The sequence below is a fragment of the Ictidomys tridecemlineatus genome, chromosome 5, assembly GCF_052094955.1.
Source record: "Ictidomys tridecemlineatus isolate mIctTri1 chromosome 5, mIctTri1.hap1, whole genome shotgun sequence".
Classification (NCBI taxonomy): Eukaryota; Metazoa; Chordata; class Mammalia; order Rodentia; family Sciuridae; genus Ictidomys; species Ictidomys tridecemlineatus.
Window position 1 is genome coordinate 60592552 of NC_135481.1, and position 20415 is coordinate 60612966.

Genomic DNA, 20415 nt, shown 5'->3' on the forward strand with positions numbered 1-20415 from the left:
GTCTTGTAGAACTCATATGAGGATTGGTCCTGGGCTTTTCTTTATTGGTACGCTTTTGATGATGTCTTCAATTTCTTTGCTTGAAATTGATCTGTTTGAATGTTCTATGTCCTCCTGATTCAATTTGGGTAGGTCATATGTCTCTAGAAATCTGTCAATGTCTTCAAGATTTTCTATTTTATTGGAATATAAATTTTCAAATTAGTTTATGATTATCATCTGTATTTCAGTAATGTCCATTGTGATATTTCCTTTTCATCATGAATTTGAGTTTTCTCCTTCTCTTTGTTAATGTGGCTATAGGTTTATCAATTTTACTTATTTTTTTCAAAGAACCATCTTTTCACTTTGTTGATTTTTAAATATTTTTGTTTCAATTTCATTGATTTCTTCTCTGATTTTTAATTATTTCCTGTGTTCTACTGTTTGATTACTTCTTCTAGGGGTTTGAGATGTACTATTAGGTTAGTTATTTGGTGTCTTAAAATTCTCTTAATGAATGAGTTCAATGCAATGAATTTTACTCTTAGAACCACCTTCATAGTGTCCCAGAAATTTTGATGTTTTGTCACTATTCTCATTTACTTCTTAAGTATTTTTTTATTTGATTCCTTATTTCTTTTGCTGATCATTGGTCATTAAACAGTTTATTATTTAGTCTCCAGGTTAGCCTTTGTCTAGTATGAAATAACTATATTTATGAGGGTTTGTCTCTGTGTCTTCTACTCCATTTGTCTTATTACCTGCTTTAGTGATAGTACTGTGCTGTTTTTGTTACTATAGCTCTGTAGTCTAAACTAATATCTGGGATTGTGATGCCTACCAGTTCACTTTTCTCACTAAAGATTGCTTTGGCTATTCTGGGCCCCTTATTTTTCCAAATGAATTTCATGACTACTTTTTCTATTTCTATGAATAACATCATTGATTTCTTAATTTCATTCCATTATGATCTAATAGAATGCAACATATTATCTCTTTTTTGTTTTTATATTTGCCAAGAGTTGCTTTGTGGCCTTAGATATGTTATTTTAGGGAAGGATCTGTATGCCGCTCAGAAGAAAGTGTATTCAATCATTGATGGAGGAAATATTTTATGTATGTCTGTTAAGTCTAAATTATTAATTTTTTTGGTTCAGTAGCTTCTTTATTTTATTTATTTATTTGTTTGTTTATATATTTATTTTTGTGGATCTATTCAGTGATATGAAAAGCAGGTTAAAGTCACCCAGTGTTTTTATGTTATTGTCTATTTGCTTCTTGAAATTGAGAAGGGTTTATTTGATATATGTAGATGCTCCATTGATTGGTGCATAAATATTTACAATTCTTAATATCTTGTTGATGTATAATTCTCTTAAGCAGTATGAAATGACCCTTTTTGTCCCTTCTATTAACTTTGCGTTGTAGTCTTCTTTATCTGTTATGAGGATAGAAACCTCTGCTTGTTTATGAGATCCATGTCAATGCAATGTTTTTTATCACCTTCATTCTGTGGATAGCTTTACCTATGAGGTGAATCTCTTAGAGCCAGCATATTGTTAGTTCTTGTTTTTTAATCCAATCTACCAGTCTGTGTCTAGATTGATGAGCTTAGGCCATTTAAATTCAATGTTATTATTGAGCAATGAATTTTATTCCCTGATTCACTGTTCTTTTAGCATAGTTCCACCCTTTGCTAGTTTTCACTCTCCTTTTTTAAAAAAAAAAAAAAAGTAAAACTTTTAATAGCAAATTGAGTATATTCAAATGGAAAAAGCAGATTCACTGCAGAATGATAAAATTATGAAATATCCTTCTCTCAATACATTCAGCATTTGCATTTTTTCTTTCCAATATACCCTGCTACCTTTCCCCTGTACATTTCTATTACTTTCCCCATATGTTCCATGGACAGATTCCTTCCTCCCCACTCAGTAATACAGAAACTTCACCCCTAGGCAAACTACAATGACTACCATTAAATTTTTAAAATATGCTCTTTGACCTTCCTAACATCTAGATAATTCCACTCCTTTCCCCTCATCACCAAATAAACAGTTAGCTTCCACTCTTCTGGACAGAGATGATGTTGTATTCCTAGATGTTCTAGATATATGTTGGTGTGAGGAAAGCGATAGTTGCAGCCACCTATATTGTTTTCTCCAATGATTCTTTCAAAGGGGATATACAAGAAATAAACTTCCTAAATTCTTCCATATCAAAAAATATCATTGTTTTACCCTGAAAATCAAATGCCAATTTAGTTGGATACAGGATTCTAGGGCAAAAGCCTTTCTCCTGAAGCACTTTTATGATGTTGCTCCATTGACTTCTTGCATCCAGGGTGCCCAGTGATAAGTCAGCTGTCAATCGAATTCTTGTGCCTCTGTAGGTGATTTCTTTTTTCTCTCTAGAAGCCTTTAGGATTTTCTCTTTATCACTATAATTCAAAAACTTCACTAAGATGTGTCTCAGAGTGAGTCTGTTTTTGTCAATCATTCTGGGGATTCGGTGAGCACGCACTATCCCAAGACTAGAATCCCAAAGCTCTGGAAAATTTTCTTCAGTTATTTCCTTTAATATGTCCTCTGCTCCATTCTCTTCTGGAATTCTTATCAAATGGATGTTGGCACTTCTGAATCTATCCTCTCTCTCCCTTAGCGTTTCTTTATTAATTATCTGCTTGGCCATCTGTGCTGAGAGCCACAGCCGAGTCGGAATGGCCCCTGGCATTTTGCCAATAGTATTGATTGAGAGGCAAGCCATTAAGATGATGCTGGATTGATTCAGTTGTATATTAGACCTATACTGTCCACTACTTTGGAGTTCTCGCGGGGATTCCCGGAGAGTTCCCATTGGTTGGGGAAGTGCCGGAGGAGGGATTTCAGGTTGGTGGTTCCTGGAGGAGCTGCGTGGCGTTCTGGAGAGTTCCCGGGGAGCGTGTGTGGAGTGTGCTGGTGGAGTTCAGAAATAGTTTGTTCCTGCTTCAGTGGCTCATGATTTGTGCCCAGCCAGACTCCGGCAATCTGTACGGTATCCTTAGAGAATTCTTCCATCTCATCATCTAGATTGCTCAATCTTTCTTCAAGGATGTCTGTTCTACTACTCAAATCTTCTATTGAATTGTTAGTTTCCAAGATATCTGGAAGGCATTTTTTTTTTCTAATCTCTTCTTTCATCTCTCTGAAGATACTGATCACAGTTGTTCTATAGTTTCTTTCTGTTTCCTGGATTAGGTCTGCATCTTTGGATGTTGGTGTTTGAAGAGTCTTCCACTTAAAAAACTCTCCTACTTCTTCTTCCTCCTCATTCTCAGAATTCCATACATTACTGAAAACCATAATCTCTTCATCAGCTCCCATCTTTCCCATTACATTTGTTGCAGGAACACAGCAGACAGGTTGAATCCTGTTTCTCACATAATATTGAGTTGTCTTCGCCCTCCTCCTCCTCCTCCCAACAGTCCTCCTCCTCTTCCCCAGAGGTCTCCTCTTCCTCCATCTCCTCTTCCTCCATCTCCTCTTCTCCTTCCTCTTCCATGTCACAGGCCTCTTCTTCCTCTTCTGCCCTCACATAAAAGATGTAATCCTCGTGGGTCTCTGAGTCTTCTCCTGTCACCTCAAAGGTAGGGATTCCTTTATCCTTCCACTCCGAAAACTCTTCCTCCCAAGTCTCTATGCTCTTCACTCTGGCCTAGTGACTTTTACCTCTTTGATGAATAAGAAATGCAAGCCATCACTTGCTGTTCCTCCTGCTTCATGTTTGAATTTACTAGTTTTACCCCCTTTTACGGGAATCCCACATTCTCCTCCTTGATTTGTTTTTTCTTTCTGTCAGAGTACACAGTTTAGTATGTATGACAGGTTTTTGGCTGGTAAATTTTCGTAAACTTTGCAGTCTCAATATGTCTTCATTGCATCATCAGATTTAAATGCTAATTTGACCTCACACAGAAATTCTGATTCAAAGTCATTTTCTCTCAAAATGTTGAAAATGTTGCTACTGCTTACTGACTTTCAAGGTTGCTGATGCCAGAGGGTCTTCAGCCAGGGTGAGCATGGCTCCTTCATCCATCAGCATTTCTTCTTCTCTTGATGCTTTGACAGTCTTCTCTTTGTTACTGAAGCTCTGGAGGTTTTCTTCTTCCATTTCTTTTGCTGCTCCATCCTCCCTTTTCTTTCTTCTCTCTTTGTCAGGCAGTTGTATGTGGTGACTGCCATTTCTACATGTGTTATAGTTAATACCTGAGGCTTCTTCCATCCCTTCAGTGGCTTGGTAACTTTGGGGCTCATTCTGGGATAATTCCTTATCTTGATTGCTAGTGGACAACTCAGCTCGTCTATTTCCTTGCTTCTAAAAGTTGTTTTCAGTACACTCAGCGATTTTAGAATTTTTTTTCTTCTTTTTCCCCCAAATCTGGTTTTTGTGAAGCTAAATCTTTTGCTTCTTGCCACTCTTCCCTGCTACCACAGTGCTCTGTATCTTTTGTTTCAGATATCTCACTTTTTATTAACATTTCCTTAAGTCACTTTTCAGGGTTTCCCTTGTCTCGTAAAACATCAGGACCTGCATTTCCAACAAGACCTTAAATTTCTCCATAATAGTTGTTAATATATAATGTTTGTATTTGAAATCTAACATCTGAGGTATCTTCTCATCACTTCCTATTAGCTGCTTTCTTTTGACCCAGGTGGTTTGTTCCTGTTCTTTTGCAAGTCCAGACATTTTTGATTGTACAGTCGACATGGTGCTATATTGTCCAGATCGTATTGTTTTCCCTTTTGAAGAGTAACTTTAGTTCTTGCATGCTGGCTAGGCTCCAGAAATTTAGATTCCTCAAAAAACTCTCATCTCATCCACTTGCGTGCCTCTGCCAGGAACAGACCAGTTTCACAGAGCACAATGTGGTCTACCGTGCAGCAGTTGCCACCTGGGAGGAGATCTATGCTGCAGTGCTGCGCGGTGAACCTCACTCTCATTTTTAATTTCCAGGACCTTCTAGCTTTGAGGGTGTGGGTTGAGAAATCAGCTGAGATCTGGATTGGTTTCCTTCTAAATATGACCAGTCATTTTTCTCTGGCAGCCTTTAAAATTCTATTCTTATTTTATATGTTAGGTATTTTTGTAATAACATGCCTTGGTGTGGGTCTGTTGTAGTTTTGTATATTTAGGGTCCCACAAGCTTCCTTGATGTGATATTTCATTATTAATGTTTGGGAAATTTTCTGATATTATTTCTTTGAAAGATTGTACATTCCTTCGGTTTGTATCTCACTCTTCATCCTTCCCAATAAATCTTAAATTTGGTCTTTTTCTATTATCCCTTATTTCCAGTAAGTTCTGTTCATGTTCTCTTACCATGTTTTATTCATGGTCAACTTTAATTTCAAGATTATGTATTTTTGTCTTCATTGCCTGAAACTCTGTCTTCCAAGAGGTCTAGTTAGTTGGTCATGCTTTCCATTGAAGTTTGAATTTGATATATTGATTCCTTCATTTTGATGATTCCTGATTCATTTTTTTCCAGAATCTCTATCTTTAAGGAAGTGATCTTTCACTTCCTATATTTTGTCTCTGAGGTCACTCCTTATATCATCCTTTACCTCAAAGGTCAGTTTAACTATGAATATTCTAAACTTCTTCTCTGATATTTGTTCCACAGTAGTGGCAATGGTTGTTGAAGTATTTGATTTGTTTAATGTGATTTGTTTTCTTGCTTTTTTTATGTTGTTTGTGTGTCTTCCAATCTAAGAGTATGGATCTGAGACAATAGAGTTTCTACACTATGGACTTATAGTGTCTCTGAAGGTTTCTATTATCTAACTGTTTAGGAGGAGACAAATAATAACAACAACCGATCATATAGGTACAGCATTAAACAAATAGTTCCTGCTGTGACCTCTACAATATTTTTTTTTAAATTTGTTTTAATTAGTTATACATGACAGTACAATGACTTTGATATATCATACACTTGAATCAGATGGTATATAATTTCTCATTTTTCTGAGTGTACAGTTTGCAGAATCATATTGGTCATACAATCACATATGTACACACAGTAATAATAATGTCTGTTTCATTCTACTATCTTTCCTATCCCCCCATCTCCTCCCCTCCCCTCGAATCACTTCTCTCTACCTAATCTAAGGTAACGCTATTCTTTTTTTTTTCTTTTCCTGTCACATCTTCATACATGTAAGTGAAGTCAGGCAATCCCCAAAAAACAAATGTCGAATATCTTCTCTGATTTAAGGGGAGTGACTCAAAATGGAGTAGGGAGGAGAAGCATAGGAAGAAGATTACCTCTAAATGGGGAAGAGAGGTGGGAGGGAAAGGGAGGGAGAAGGGGAATTGCATGGATAGTGGAAGGAGACCCTCTACAATCTTAATTGTCCCAATAAACAGAAATGATGTGATTAATTATTGTCCACAGTTAAAATAATAAGTTTTAGTGTACAATTCTAGATGGTGAACAGGGAGAGAGCAGAAGTGATGATGAGAGAGGAGGAGAGAAAATAGAAGTAAACAATTAAAGAATTATTGAAGGAGAGAATAATAGAAATTGGGCATCAGCAGAAAAAAAGAAAGAGAATCAAGGGAAACATAAGTGAGAGAAAAAAATCTAAAAAATAGCTGGGCACAGTGGTGCACACCTATAATGCCAGCAGCTCAGGAGGCTGAAGCAGGAGGATCAGCCAGCCTCAGCAAAAGCTAGATGCTAAGCAACTCAGTGAGACCCTGTCTTTAAATAAAATACAAAATAGGGCTGGGGATGTGGCTCAGTTGTCAGGTGCCCCTGAGTTCAATCCCTGGTAGTCCCTCCTGCCAAATTAAAAATTAAAATTTTTTTTTTGCTTTTTAAAAATTTGTTCTAATTAGTTATATATGACAATAGAAAGCATTTTCACATATCATACATAAATGGATTATAATTTCTCCTCTTCTGGCTGTACATGATGTAGAATCACACAGGTCATGTAGTCATTGTGTACATAGGATAATAATATCATTCATTCTACTATCCTTCCGACCCCCATTTCACTCCCCTCTACCTAATTCAAAGTAACTCTCTTCTACGTCACTGGCCCCCTTCCATTGTGAAATTAGCATCTACATATCCAAAAAAAAAAAATCGGCCTTGGTTTGGGGGATTAGCTTACTTCACTTAGCATGATATTCTTCAGTTTCATCCATTTACTGGCAAATGCCATCATTACATTCTTATTTAAGTCTAAATTATATTCAATTGTACATATATACCACAGTTTCTTTATCCATTCATCTGTTGAAGGACATCTATGTTGGTTCCATAGTTTAGCTATTGTGAATTGAGCTGCTATAAACATTGATGTGGCTGCGTCACTGTAGTATGCTGATTTTAAGTCCTTTAGATATAGCCCGAGGAGTGGGATAGCTGGGTCAAACAGAGGTTCCATTCCAAGTTTTCTGAGGAATCTCCATACATATCAAAACTAAAATATACTAATTACACATCCTAGTCCTCAAAATTATGATCAATGAAAAATAACTGCCTTCAAAATATGCTACAAATGAAAAAAATCAACAAGTATGAATATGTATAAGTGTCTATGAACTATTCAGGTCACAATTAAACAGAAAAAAATGAAAAATAAATTAAAATTTAAAAAGGGTCTTCATGAAAAGTTAAAGAATTGTGTCCATTGGAGTTCAAAAGATTCTCAGTTTTCCTTTTCAGTAGTGTTATGTGTGGTAGGCTGGAGTGTGATATCTGTTCCACCCTCAGGGTGGAGTTCCTGAAGTTTAAGAATAAATCCTGTAGGTGAAGCTTCTGGAAGCAAAGATGAGACTTAGGTAGGTTCCAGCTTCTTCATTGAAGGGAGATTCATCTGAAGATATTAAATCAGCACACAGCAAGGACTCAACAGTTCCCTATCCATGCTTGAAGACTGCACCCCAGGAATTTCCCAGAGGTTCCACTTGCCTGGTTGAGGAGCTAATCATTAGTCCCCTCCGTCACCTATGGATCCCACATTTCCTGGACTTTCAGGTTCAGTCTCCAAATTCAATTACTCCGGACCTGTATAAAAGGCCAAGTTGCCATTTGCCAGGAATTTGCTCTACCAGCTGCTGGCCCACACACCATGGCTACAAAATAATTCCTTCCTCTGTCCTTTGTGGGCAGCTAAGAGAGGTGTGGCTTCTTTCCTACACAAGGATATTGCATAGCTTGACTTTCATTCATCAGGCAACATCTTTGATCTCTGATTTCTCTGTACCCAGTCATGTCACAGGCCTAAAAATGCAAGTTCTTTTAATTCCCATCTCTCTCCACGTTGCTCTATCACTGGTGCCACGAGTGGTGACAGCAGTGGTGGCACTGGGAATTTCTTTTTTATTTATTATATCCAACCTACTGAGTCCCCAATCTGCTTTGAATGTCCATTATTAATTCCAAGTAAAGTTCCCTGCCCTCCCACCCCATTTTTAATCCACCCTGCTGAGAAACTGCTAATCTGTTTTCTTGGTTTCATGCCACAGACCAGCCAGTAAAATGACCTCCTGTATCCTACCATCTTGAAAACCCCCTGCCCTTGTTTTAAAAGAGTAACTGCCACATGTGTCACATTTCCTTATATTTTGGCTTTGAGGAAAGATCCTAATGAAGCATGTCAATTAAAAGGATGATGGAAAACCTTTCTGAAATTCAATCTTAATTTTCTAATTATACTGTTTTTTACTCAATTACTTAAGCTGATCTAAGACATAGGAATTAGGCTGCACATTTTGGAAAAAATTTGAGGTGCTTAAGAAATAGAATTTCTGTGTATTTTCATTTAAGATTAGCAGAATCTTGCTCCTCATGTAAACCTAGCTTTTTTCTTCTCTCGTCATTGAAGGGAATCTTGTTTGCACTGTTTTCTTTGAATGAAATGTGTCTGTTTCATTCTCTGAATATTTTTTTGTGGCCATTATGGTGGTAAAAATATTACCAACATTATTCTGTTGTATATGACTCTTGAATCTGGATTACACATTTTCCAGAGATCACCTGAAATACCCAGAGATGTCAGAAAACTATCTCAGAGACCCTTAGTAGAATAAATAATCCTTAATTGTTTGTTGCCTTCTGTGGATTAATAGAATTTCCATTTTTTAGAAGTAGTTTTAAAATGCTTGACACAGCTATGTAGGGAAATTATAACCAAAAGTTTCTAAGATGTAAAATTCAGCCAGTTGCTTCTTTACTCATCAAGATAACTTTCCTGTTCTTTACTATATAGTAACTATTTGCATTTGCTGTCATGTTTCAGTACAACAGTATATAAACTATGTGTCTTGATATCTTTTCTCTATTAAGTTTCCACACTTAAATTTTACAGAACAGCCATAAAAAAATTGGGTTCTTGAAGCACTTGGTAGTCTACTTGGGCCTGAGCTATTATATTGTCCTTACTACTTGCAACAGATTGTTTTTTGCTACAGGAATGTAAAAAATACCTCCATACCATCTTATTACTAGAGAAATATTCTCATTTAATATGCTAAAAACAGTATAGTAATTTCCATTCTTGGCTTTTAAAAATGAAAAGGCTTTTGACTTTCTTTTTCATGGTTATTAACTATGCCCAGAATCTTTATTTTAATTATCACAATGCAGTGCTTCACTTCTCTTATTTACTTTCTTACTTTCTGCTTTAGTTTTTAAAATAATTTTAGAAAAATAAAACTGGATTATTTCCAAAACATCAAAATGCTTTCATCATACTATTACAGATCTTTTCTTCATTACCAATACAAAACTGGATACTGCAAATATTTTTAAACAAACAAACCAAAACTGCTTATAGTCTTATGCTTAGAGCACACACAGAGCACAATAAAGTTTAACTTATCTGGCCTGATGCATTCTATGTCTTAACTCCTTCCGGTAGAAAGAAAGTTCTTAGAGAGGATCTAGAAGGATCCTCTGGAGCTCTGATTCTTAATTCTCAGCACAAAGTATTTGTAGGTATGTATCCAGATATTCTATAAGCCTATGCTTCCTTGCATTTTATATGGAAGACATCATGGAGGAATAGAGAAGGATACTGGACAATGTGAGAAACCTCAATTCTATAGTCTGGCTTGCCAACTACTAATTTATTTTTGTGATTGTGTATATCCCCCATCCCTTAAATAGGTTTTTGTTTTTGTTTGGTTTTGCTTGCTTGTTTGTTTTGCAGTGTTGGGGATCGAATCCAGAACCCCATGCATGCAAGGCAAGAAATCTACCACTAAGCTACACCACCAGTCCAAAATAATAATTATTGAGCATTTACATTTTGCAAGAGATGCCTAGAGATGTTGTTTATTTTGACTAAATTTTTCATTTATCAGTTTAGCCTTTTTCACAATGTTTTTGGTCGTAGTTACTCTGGACAGGTAAGTGAAGGAAATTACATTGTGGCTGGGAAATTAGTATGTTGATAAGACTTTTATGTGTGTATAGGGAAAATCTTCCTAAATACTCATAGGGGGGAAAAAAGTGATTTGGAATGGAAATGTAACTCATTGACCTTAGGTGCCATCCCCAGCACCAAAAACATTTTTAAAAAATCAAAAATTACATGTATCCAGTATAAAGAAATAAAGTCTGGTAGACTATAAGGATAAATAAAATAGTATGTTTACGTTAAATTTGAGCATATATATCTCATTTAGCCTCATAGTGCCTCTGAGAAAGAAGGTTAGATCAACAGGGAAAGGTTACAGAGGGAGGTAATTTTTGTCTCCACTTTAAATTAGCAAATTCAAAGAAAATCACACAATTGAGTTCATAGCAGATTGTAAGTAACATAATCATATCTTAAGCGTCTCTGCAGTACTCTATCATTAGAGCATATTGTCTCAAGTAGTTTTGTCAAATTTTCCTCCTGTTTCAAATTTTCCTCCTGTTTCTAAAACTTATCATTGCAAGGAGCTGGAATATTGATGAATCTAACTTTAAGAAAACTCCTTATTTAAAAAAAAAACTAACATTGTCACTGATTTTAAAACGGAAGAAAAAATTCCTCTCCTTTTACCTTAAAAATACCAATTCATTTTTTTCTAGAGTTTTATACTGGTGAGCTTAATCTTATGTGAAACACAAATACTTTTTTTGTTTCTCGCTGTCCTTGTGTTTCTCTGGATCTTTTATGAACAACATCCTTTGAATTTTTTACATATTTAAGTATTAAATATTGGCAAAAACTAAATGCTTGGGCTGTGGTTCTGAACTTTGAGGATTTCATTTAGTGTTATCATTCCAGTCATTCAGTTTCTCTTCTTCACCTTGGAGTGAAGACTTATCATTTCAGGATCAAGCATAATGGTTGTTTCTCCCTTTCTTTATGTTACATAGCTATAACCTAACAGAAAATAAATTATATATTCTTCTTCAGCTTTATTTGAGGCACACTAATCTTCATGAATTAAGCCTCTTTCATAAATTGCCTTTTCCTCTCTTGTGTCTCAGTTATTGTGCTTAAAATCTTGGGTTCTAATTAAATTCTTCTCTTAAAAAAGACAGTAGCTGTGCTTTTCTTATAAGCAGATGAAACCCTTCTTTTAAGTAAAAAAATCCATATTTTCCAAACTAAAGATCAATGTTTTAATAATTATGTCCCTTTAATTTTTTCCTTAATAAAAAATATGAAGACAAATATATAATAATAGACTAAGATGTGATAATAAGGGAACCTGGATGGGAGCACTTAGTATTGACTTTGTAATAATTCTAATAAGTGCTAAAAGAAAAAAGTTTATTGAAAAATATATGAACAACAATCAAATAAATTTTTTATCCAAATAAATTTTAGAAATGTTCAAGTGCTATATTTCTCACAAATCTGACAAATGTCAATGTTTATCTACTTTTGTGACAAACTGAGTCAATAATAAAGCTTTGGACTAGTTCAAGAATGGCACTTACTCCCAGGATTCCTTGTATGATACTGTGTGAGAGTAAATAATGTGGGTCTTCCATTCCCACTTGACATCACACTTTTCTATTCTTCTCTAATCTTCTGTGGCTATACCAACAAGATGGGGGTTATTACCTTAGGATTCTTCTTGAATTCATAGTCTCATGTAAAGAATCCATAACTACTACTTGATTGTGAAAACAATATTAACCAAATCTTGCTGAAGTTTATCAGGGCTGTCTCGGATTCATAAGGGCTTTAACTATGAAGTTTCTTGATGATATAGGTTATGCTTTGATCCAAATAAATAAATAAATACGAGCAGCTTGCTACAAGCAGCTTGCTATGATACATTTGTCTATGAAAGGTGCCTTTTCCGAAAGTGACTTTATTGCATTATCCTTCAGAATCATTTTTATAGCCTCACCATGCTACCTTTTGTAAGCAAGTCTGTACTTGACAGAACAGATGATATCCCTAGAATGTAGTTGTAGATTTGAGGTTTCTTGATGCTTTATTCAAGGCTTATGTAAATTGAGAACTGATTTTTCCTTGCTATGTTGAGGGAAAAAAAGAGATTCTGCTCCCAGAAGCACTCATTCTTTTTTCCCTTGTGAATCAAACAGCCTGTAATCCTTCTCAGACTAAAGAGTCCTTGTCAAAAATATGCCTGTTAAATTGTTATTAGGAAAAGGTCATACAAATTAGAACAGAATTGAAACTTTAGAATAGAAAAAAAAAATAATTCTCATATTAGCTAACCATTTTATAGGAAAGCATAAAATTAGCAAGGTGGACCTCCCAATTAAAACTTGTCATAACACATAACACATTCTTAAAATAACCAGTATAAAACAAGTTCTATATTCAGTTGTGAGATTACTAATAGCTACAATTAAGGTTGATTTTTTTCCCCCTTAAAGCTCTATGACTGATATTTTGTTGTTGAATTCATATATCCCTTTACTCGGTACCTTTTACTTCATAATGGAGCAGTAGATTTTGTTAAAACTTGGAGATAGATGGACTTAATAGATAAATTGTAATTTTCATGTAAGATAATTTTATCACAGAGAGTAAGCTCAGAATTCCAAAGTGCTGCTGGAATACATAAACTCTTTTACTTCTTTCATTAAGATCTCAATGTTTACAACTTTTGGGTTCAGAGTTGCACATTCTAGAGACAGAGTGAGAGAAGGGTTGTTGTTGTTGTTGTTTAATATAACTGCTTAATTTCACTTTTGTTTAGTGATATTTTCAAAGTATTTTTGTCACTGCAATCTCCCTGAATATGCATGTACATTTTTTATTGGATTTTTCTTATAGGATCCAATCTTTTAAGTTGGATACTTTAATAAGAAATACACTGAATCAGGGGCGGGGCTCATAGAGTGCTCGTCTAGCGTGTGCGAGGCCCTGGGTTTGATCCTCAGCACAATATATATAAATAAAATAAAAGTATTGTGTCAAAAACAACAACAACAACAAAATATTAAAAAAAAGAAATACACTGAATCAGTCCTGGCTCATTATTATTTTTGCTACTTATCACTTTGAAGAAAAGTTGACCTCTCTCTACATTTATCTTCATCTTCGTTTCTTTTTCTCTTTGACAGAATCCCAAGGACTGTAGCAAAGCCAAGAAACTGGTGTGTAACATAAACAAAGGCTGTGGCTATGGTTGTCAACTCCATCATGTGGTCTACTGCTTCATGATTGCATATGGCACCCAACGGACACTCATCTTGGAATCTCAGAATTGGCGCTATGCTACTGGTGGATGGGAGACTGTGTTTAGACCTGTAAGTGAGACATGCACAGACAGATCTGGTGTCTCCACTGGACACTGGTCAGGTAAGGAGTTTGTACAGCATGTCAGGCCTCTGGCATGATCAAATTATCAGATTTCTTTTTTTTTTTTTTAATATTTATTTTTTAGTTGTAGTTGGACACAATATCTTTATTTTATTTATTTATTTTTATGTGGTGCTGAGGATCGAACCCAGCCCCTCACACATGCTAGGCAAATGTTCTACCCCTGAGCCATAACCCCAGCCCCAAATTATCAGATTTCTAAGTATAATTTTATGGATCATAGTCATCTTTTACTCTGGATCCATGAATGCTTACATTATCAAAATAAAATCCAGAAGAACAGTATTTTATTTGGAAAGTATTTTATGATCTATTTCATTTCCCATATTCATTTCTGTTTAGATCTAATAAAATTACTTGTGTTTTTTCCGAGGAGTGTAATTTAATATTTTAATAATGATGATGATGATACAGGTTTCATATTTTAGGGTTCTTTCACACTGTTGAACTAATTTGATCTTCATAATTATTCTAAAAATAGACCCTGATTCTCAGATGATAGCATGACTGGAAGACTTCTTAAAACATCAGTTTCTGATTCATAAAGTCTGAAGTGGAGCCTGGGTATTTGCATTTCTATAAAATTTCCAGATCTCTGGACCACACTCTTAGAACCATTGAGGTAGACTGTGCAGATAACTTATCTCCATTTTATAGTTGAGAACGGTGAAAACCTAATTTGTTCATGTGATTTTAACTTTAATAGGAAACATTTGATGAAGAATATTGTGAACTAAAGTACTATGCCAGGCATTCTAAAGAGTCAAAAGATCATTTTAAAAATTTCCTTTCTCTTTAAGGAAATGGAATTAAAGGGACTAGACTATAGATAGAGTTTCTTATGGCTAGTGTAAGGCTCTTTCTCTATAATCTTGATCTAAGGTTGAGCTACCTTTGTTTTAAAATCCTTCCTCTATCATGTAATCTTGAACAAGTTACTTAACCAGGCCTTCAGTAAAATGAGAAGTAATAATAATATTTTGTTTCATTGAACTGTTTGTAGCATTAAATGAAATAATATATGTAATGCACTTACTACAGTACCTGATACAAGAGTTCTAGTAGCTGTTAGCTACTATTAATAGTCTTTATTCATTGACTAAATATGAGTTCCTACAGTGTAGCAGATACTGAACTACGTCATTAGTATAAATGCTAAGCAAGGAAATACACTGTTTCTGTACTTATATCTTGTAGGAAGTCAAATATTTTTCAAAAAGATGAGACATTTTAGTTAATATCATGTATCACTGGGCTAAGCACCTTTTTTCACAAGTTACTGTAGATATGGAATAGAAAGCTATGTCATTGGCAGTGAGTATCTTTGGTATAATTCCTGTGGAATTGTGTGTGTGTGTGTGTGTGCGCGCGCTTTTTTACCTTCTTTGGAAAAAAATTAGTTAATACCTGACTTTCACAGACATGTCATGAAAATTAATTAGGTAATTTCTTTAAAATACTTAGGATTGCTATAAAATGGCCCATATGGATTAAAAGTATTATCTTGTAATGTTTGCCTTCCATAGGATGATTTAGAATTCTTATCCTCTATATCAACATATTTTTTTATTTGTAATTCACTTCATTTTTAAATTGAATCTCTTAATTTAGAACCTTGCTGAGCTTCAGTTTTGAGGTAATGTCTTCTACTCACCTGGACTATAGAGTTTATTGTTAATGCCAACTGATTAGGTGTAAAAAATTAGGAAAATAATAAATTTGTACAGCAGGAAAAGCAGCCAATCTGTCACTGTAACTGTTTTAATTTCTTGGACAGTTTAAACTTCTTTATATAAGTTCATAGCCAGAGTAGGACAGGGTTCTATATGTTATTGTTTCTAGGGAGAGGCATCTTTTTGAGTGATAATCAGTTAATAGAAAAGAAAAAAGGAAAAAATAAACCACACAAACAACAACAAAAAAAAACCTGGCCTCACTGAATTTATCAGGTTTTAGTATATAATTTGGCCTTGCCTGTATGCTATAAGTGGTTAATTTGTTTATTTTATTTTTAAGGCTTTCTTGTACATTTTGTAGTCTTTAGTGACAACTATAGGATGTGAAGATTAAAAATGGCTTCAACTTCAAACATTCAGAATTTCTTAATGTTACAAGTAAACAGGATCTAGAAACCATCCTTCCTTTACTCACCTGTAATTCAAGGCCTAGTTGAGGTAAGTGAATTATCCAGGGTCTTACAGAAAGCTTGCATATGCAAGGACTCTGGTTAGCACATTCACTTGTACTTACCTCTAATCTGAGTCCCTCCCAATAAACTTGTGCCATATACCTTACCTACCCAGAATGATAATTAGAGTTATAGAAACTGCCTGGAATGTGTAGGAACTAAATGAAAGAATATTTATATCCCTTTCCCCCTATGTTGTAACTTATTCCAAACCTTCCCTACAACTTCCTGTATTAAAGAGTTGTAAGTTGTATTTTCTTCTTGGTTATGGTATAGCTCCTAATTAAAATCATTTTATCATGATAACATAAAATTACAATTTTAATTTAAATAGATTTTTTTGTCAGCATAGGTATTGTGTAAAATCTTTTTTTCATGCTAATGAAGTGAATTGTGCCTTTAATTAAATAAACTAGTGATTATTTTTAATATGCTTGCAGAACTCATCACAACTAAAATAATTTACATACTAATCTTATATCCAAAAAAGAGATGTATGTTTGAGCTTAGAAATTTTTCTTATTTCAAAAAGTATTGTTGCTATTTAGTTTTGTTTGTATATATATTCTTTCTTTCTGTCTCTCTGTTTCTCTCTCTCTTTCCCTGTATATATATCTAATCTTTTAAAGAATTAACATGTTTCCAAGATAAAGAAAGCATAAGCTTCTTGACAGTAATTCTTCAGTTAGCTGTAAATCAACTGTATCTCTTATTGTTCTGACTTGTTCAAAGAATCTTAGGATATTTCCTTTAGAAGCACTGTCATGATATTATTATTTCATACACACTTGATGTGATATGTCTGAGGTGTAGAATTCAGTGAATCTTGGTCAAATACGTAACTAGTATAGGAATTTTTATGCATATAATCATTTTCGTAGCTATATCATACTTTGTTGTAGGTTGACTTGTTTTTCTCCTGCATCATTTTACAGTTGTAAAGCCATCTCCTGTATAGTAAGTAATTTTTAAGTGAAGGAAAATATTTAAGATTATGCTCCCAATTAAAAATAATCAGTCTTTCCCATCTCCTATAGATGTTAGATATATTGCTAATATAGATATATTGCTAATAATAAAATGATAAAATGATTGGTTTATTTTTCTATAACACAAGATGCATTCTAAACCTGAACTAATTACATTTAGAAGGTTCCTGATTCTTCCACATCGACTCCTTATGATAATTCAGAATGGTAGTCTTGCCTCTATATTTAATGGTTTGAAATATCTTCAAAAATTATTGATTTGTTTTTTTTAAATATATTGACTATTTTAGGCTATGTGTGACTACCAGCTGTCAAAATGCTTTTTCTAGTTGATATAATTGCCCTTGAATAAATGATTTAATGATAAAGAACCCCAATTATTTAAACTCAATTCTCTACTGTTTTTCTCCCCCACCTTATAAAAACTGAAAAATTATTCATGTTAACAAGTAGACAACACTGGATAGTTTGTCTTTTTTTTCTCTTGTTTTGCTCTCATCATCTCAGTAAATATGTAATAAATTAAACTGAATTATTCAATATAAGAAATCTAATTAGAAAACGAACTTTGTAAATGAAAATGATTATTCTCTAGGGCACCAAACAATTTCTTACTAGTTGTAAGAAATTGGTTGGTGCCCTAGATAATAATTAGAGTTATAGAAACTGCCTGGAATGTGTAGGAACTAAATAAAATAATATATATATATATCCCTGCTTTAAGTACATGTTTAATATACTTAAATAATGTTATAAATATGGTAAATCTATAACCATTTTTTTTTGTATTTACTTGTCTAAACTGCATTGTTCCTTTCCATGCATCATTTCTAAAAGGTTTTGGTAAAAGAGTTCTATTTGACATCCTTAATATTTATACGGAGGGCAATTACAAAATAAAAATAATTGAATAAAAACATTTGTCATGGGGCTGGGGATGTGGCTCAAGCGGTAGCGCGCTCGCCTGGCATGCGTGCGGCCTGGGTTCGATCCTCAGCACCACATACAAATAAAGATGTTGTGTCCACCGAAAACTAAAAAATAAATAAATAAATATTTAAAAAAAAAAAAGAACAAAAAACACTTGTCATATGTCAGACACCCTGCTGGACTACATGAAGTAGATAGATACATTGCCTCCCTTGTCAGGGGCAATTGAAGATGAATGAATGAACAATGAAAAAATGCTCTGATAATATTATAGCATGGATAAGTTAAGAGTACTCTAAAATACATGTCTACACGTATTTGGAGTTCTTTGGGAAGAAGTCATTTCTAAGCTGAGACCTTAAGTATAAGTAGTGGTCAGCCAGGTAGGGACATATGGTGTATCTCTCCACCATAGAGCTATAATCACAAGGGAGAACATTTAAGAGCCATAAAAGATATTTAAATGACTTCCACATAAAGTTTGTTTTGTATATGTTTGGTCCTCAAAATTTTAAAACACAACCACAATACTGAACTATATTATTAAATTATAACATGCAACAATAGGAGAGTTATCTTTTTATTCTAAGAAGAAAATCAGGTCTTTTTTTTTTTTTTTGAAAATCAGGTCTTCATAAGAACTTCATGTACAGTTTTTCCTTTTTAAAATTATAATGTTAAATGGAAAAATTAAGAGAGATCCAGAGAAGAAAAAAAACAACTCCTGAGAATAACTTCTAGACACTGGACTATTTCTGTGCTGCATAAGCTCACCATTTAATCATAATAAAATTCTGGAGCCATCATAGTCTCTCAGCAGCAACATTAAGCCTCCATTAGTTTTCTGTATGTTTTCAATCCTGACATACCAGAAAGAGAATATATACTCCTACCTATAATGGTGGCTCTCTATAATTAGTGATTTTAAAATTATTTTTGATGTGAGAATGAAGCAGCAGTGCAGATATAAGAGTTGAAAATTCTAAGAGGGTTCTCTGTCCTATACTACTTAAGAATTACTGACTTAGACAAGTATCACTGGAAGTGAATAAGAACTTTTGATTTAACCTTGATAATTTTTTTTAGGTGTGTGATAGTATTTGTGTATTTTTGTTTCAGGAGTTTAAAATATTGACTACCCATATGTCTCAGAAGAAATCAAAGCTGCTTTATACCATGACATTTCCTTTATCTTTATTTTCACTTAAGAATATAGAAAGAAATGCATGAAAACCCAAAAATGTGTATATAGGAAGTGGAAACTATTGATATTATAGCCTTGCTTCTAGTGAGCCTACATTCTTGCACATAATTGCTGCCACCAGCATGGCCATTAATTCAGATAGGGAATAGGGGATGAAGAAAAGACACACAAACACACATACAGAGAAAGCTGGGGCCAGACAGGCAGCCAAACCCTGTTGGAGTTTGATTACCCAGAGCTAGCTCAGTACATTTATTACATAGGTTTTGTCATCAGAAGGTTATTTGTGAGAAAGTTTTAGCAAAGCAGGCAGTCTAAAGGATGCAGGGAAAATTATGAGACATGGAGGTCATCTTGTTATGCCCAGAACTCTTTACCCCCCTACCCACCTCCTGTGAGTTAGTGCCTGAGTCCACGGTTCCAACTGATAGAGCTGCATATCTTTGTACATAGCCTCCTTGGGCTGGTATCACCATAGCAAATGGGCCATCTTGACCCGCACCTTTGCATGGGAAGTTCTCAGTTCAAATGCAGCCATGAGGGAATCAGTCACTGCTTTCCATATAATCATAGGTATTTGTTTCCATATTTGTCCTACAAGTGTTTCTCAAACTGAATAATGAGAAAACCTGGGGAAAGTGAATCCAAGGTTTGCAAGATGCCAAGATAAACATGGTTTGTTTTCCTGAAAATTTTATTTATTGGTAGGTAAGATAAATCATTTTCAAATAATAAATGGCATATATGATTATTTAAAATGAAAACTTGATAAACCATCAAATTTGAACTTATGTAGGACAGGTTTCTTACGAATTTACTCTCCTCTGTTATTTGGGGAATATTTTGGTTTCTATACCTGAGTTTTTTAGCTGTGTTTATATGTGGCAATGGGGTTATTCATTCAGCGTCAAGCACTTGACCAGAACACATTAAATGCAGTAAAAGAAACAAAACTTACCTCTCCTGTATCTCCTTCCTTTCAAATCTCAAAATATTACCCTTCAAGCTACCCTTGAGACACTTTTGTTAAACCATAGATTTTGGTTTTTTAAAATTCTATTGCTAATTATGAATCTTTTAGCAATATATTCTCCTTATTAAGACAGGGGGTTCTGGCATAATGAGTTCAGAGATAAAAAGAGGTGTGATTTAGGAAGAAGCAGTACATAATTAGAATTAAAGTCACTGTGGGGTAGATATAGTTTCATTCAAGAAGTTTTTTATTTTATTTCTCTAAAGTCTATTTAGAATCTATTCAAGGTTGCTAGAGCTAGAAATAAAATCTAGATATTCTTATTTCTTATAAGATGTCTGGGC

General features: G+C 34.3%; 1 protein-coding gene across 6 annotated transcripts in view; it reads left to right on the plus strand.

Annotated features, from left to right (window-relative positions):
• Fut8 (fucosyltransferase 8) overlaps positions 1-20415 on the plus strand; it is a 337229-nt gene that overhangs the window by 258121 nt on the left and 58693 nt on the right. For all 6 annotated transcript variants that reach the window (XM_040276268.2, XM_078050077.1, XM_040276269.2 and 3 more), the window contains one exon: positions 13529-13766. In XM_040276268.2, coding sequence (XP_040132202.1) covers positions 13529-13766 — 238 coding nt within the window. The remainder of the gene's footprint in view (positions 1-13528; positions 13767-20415) is intronic.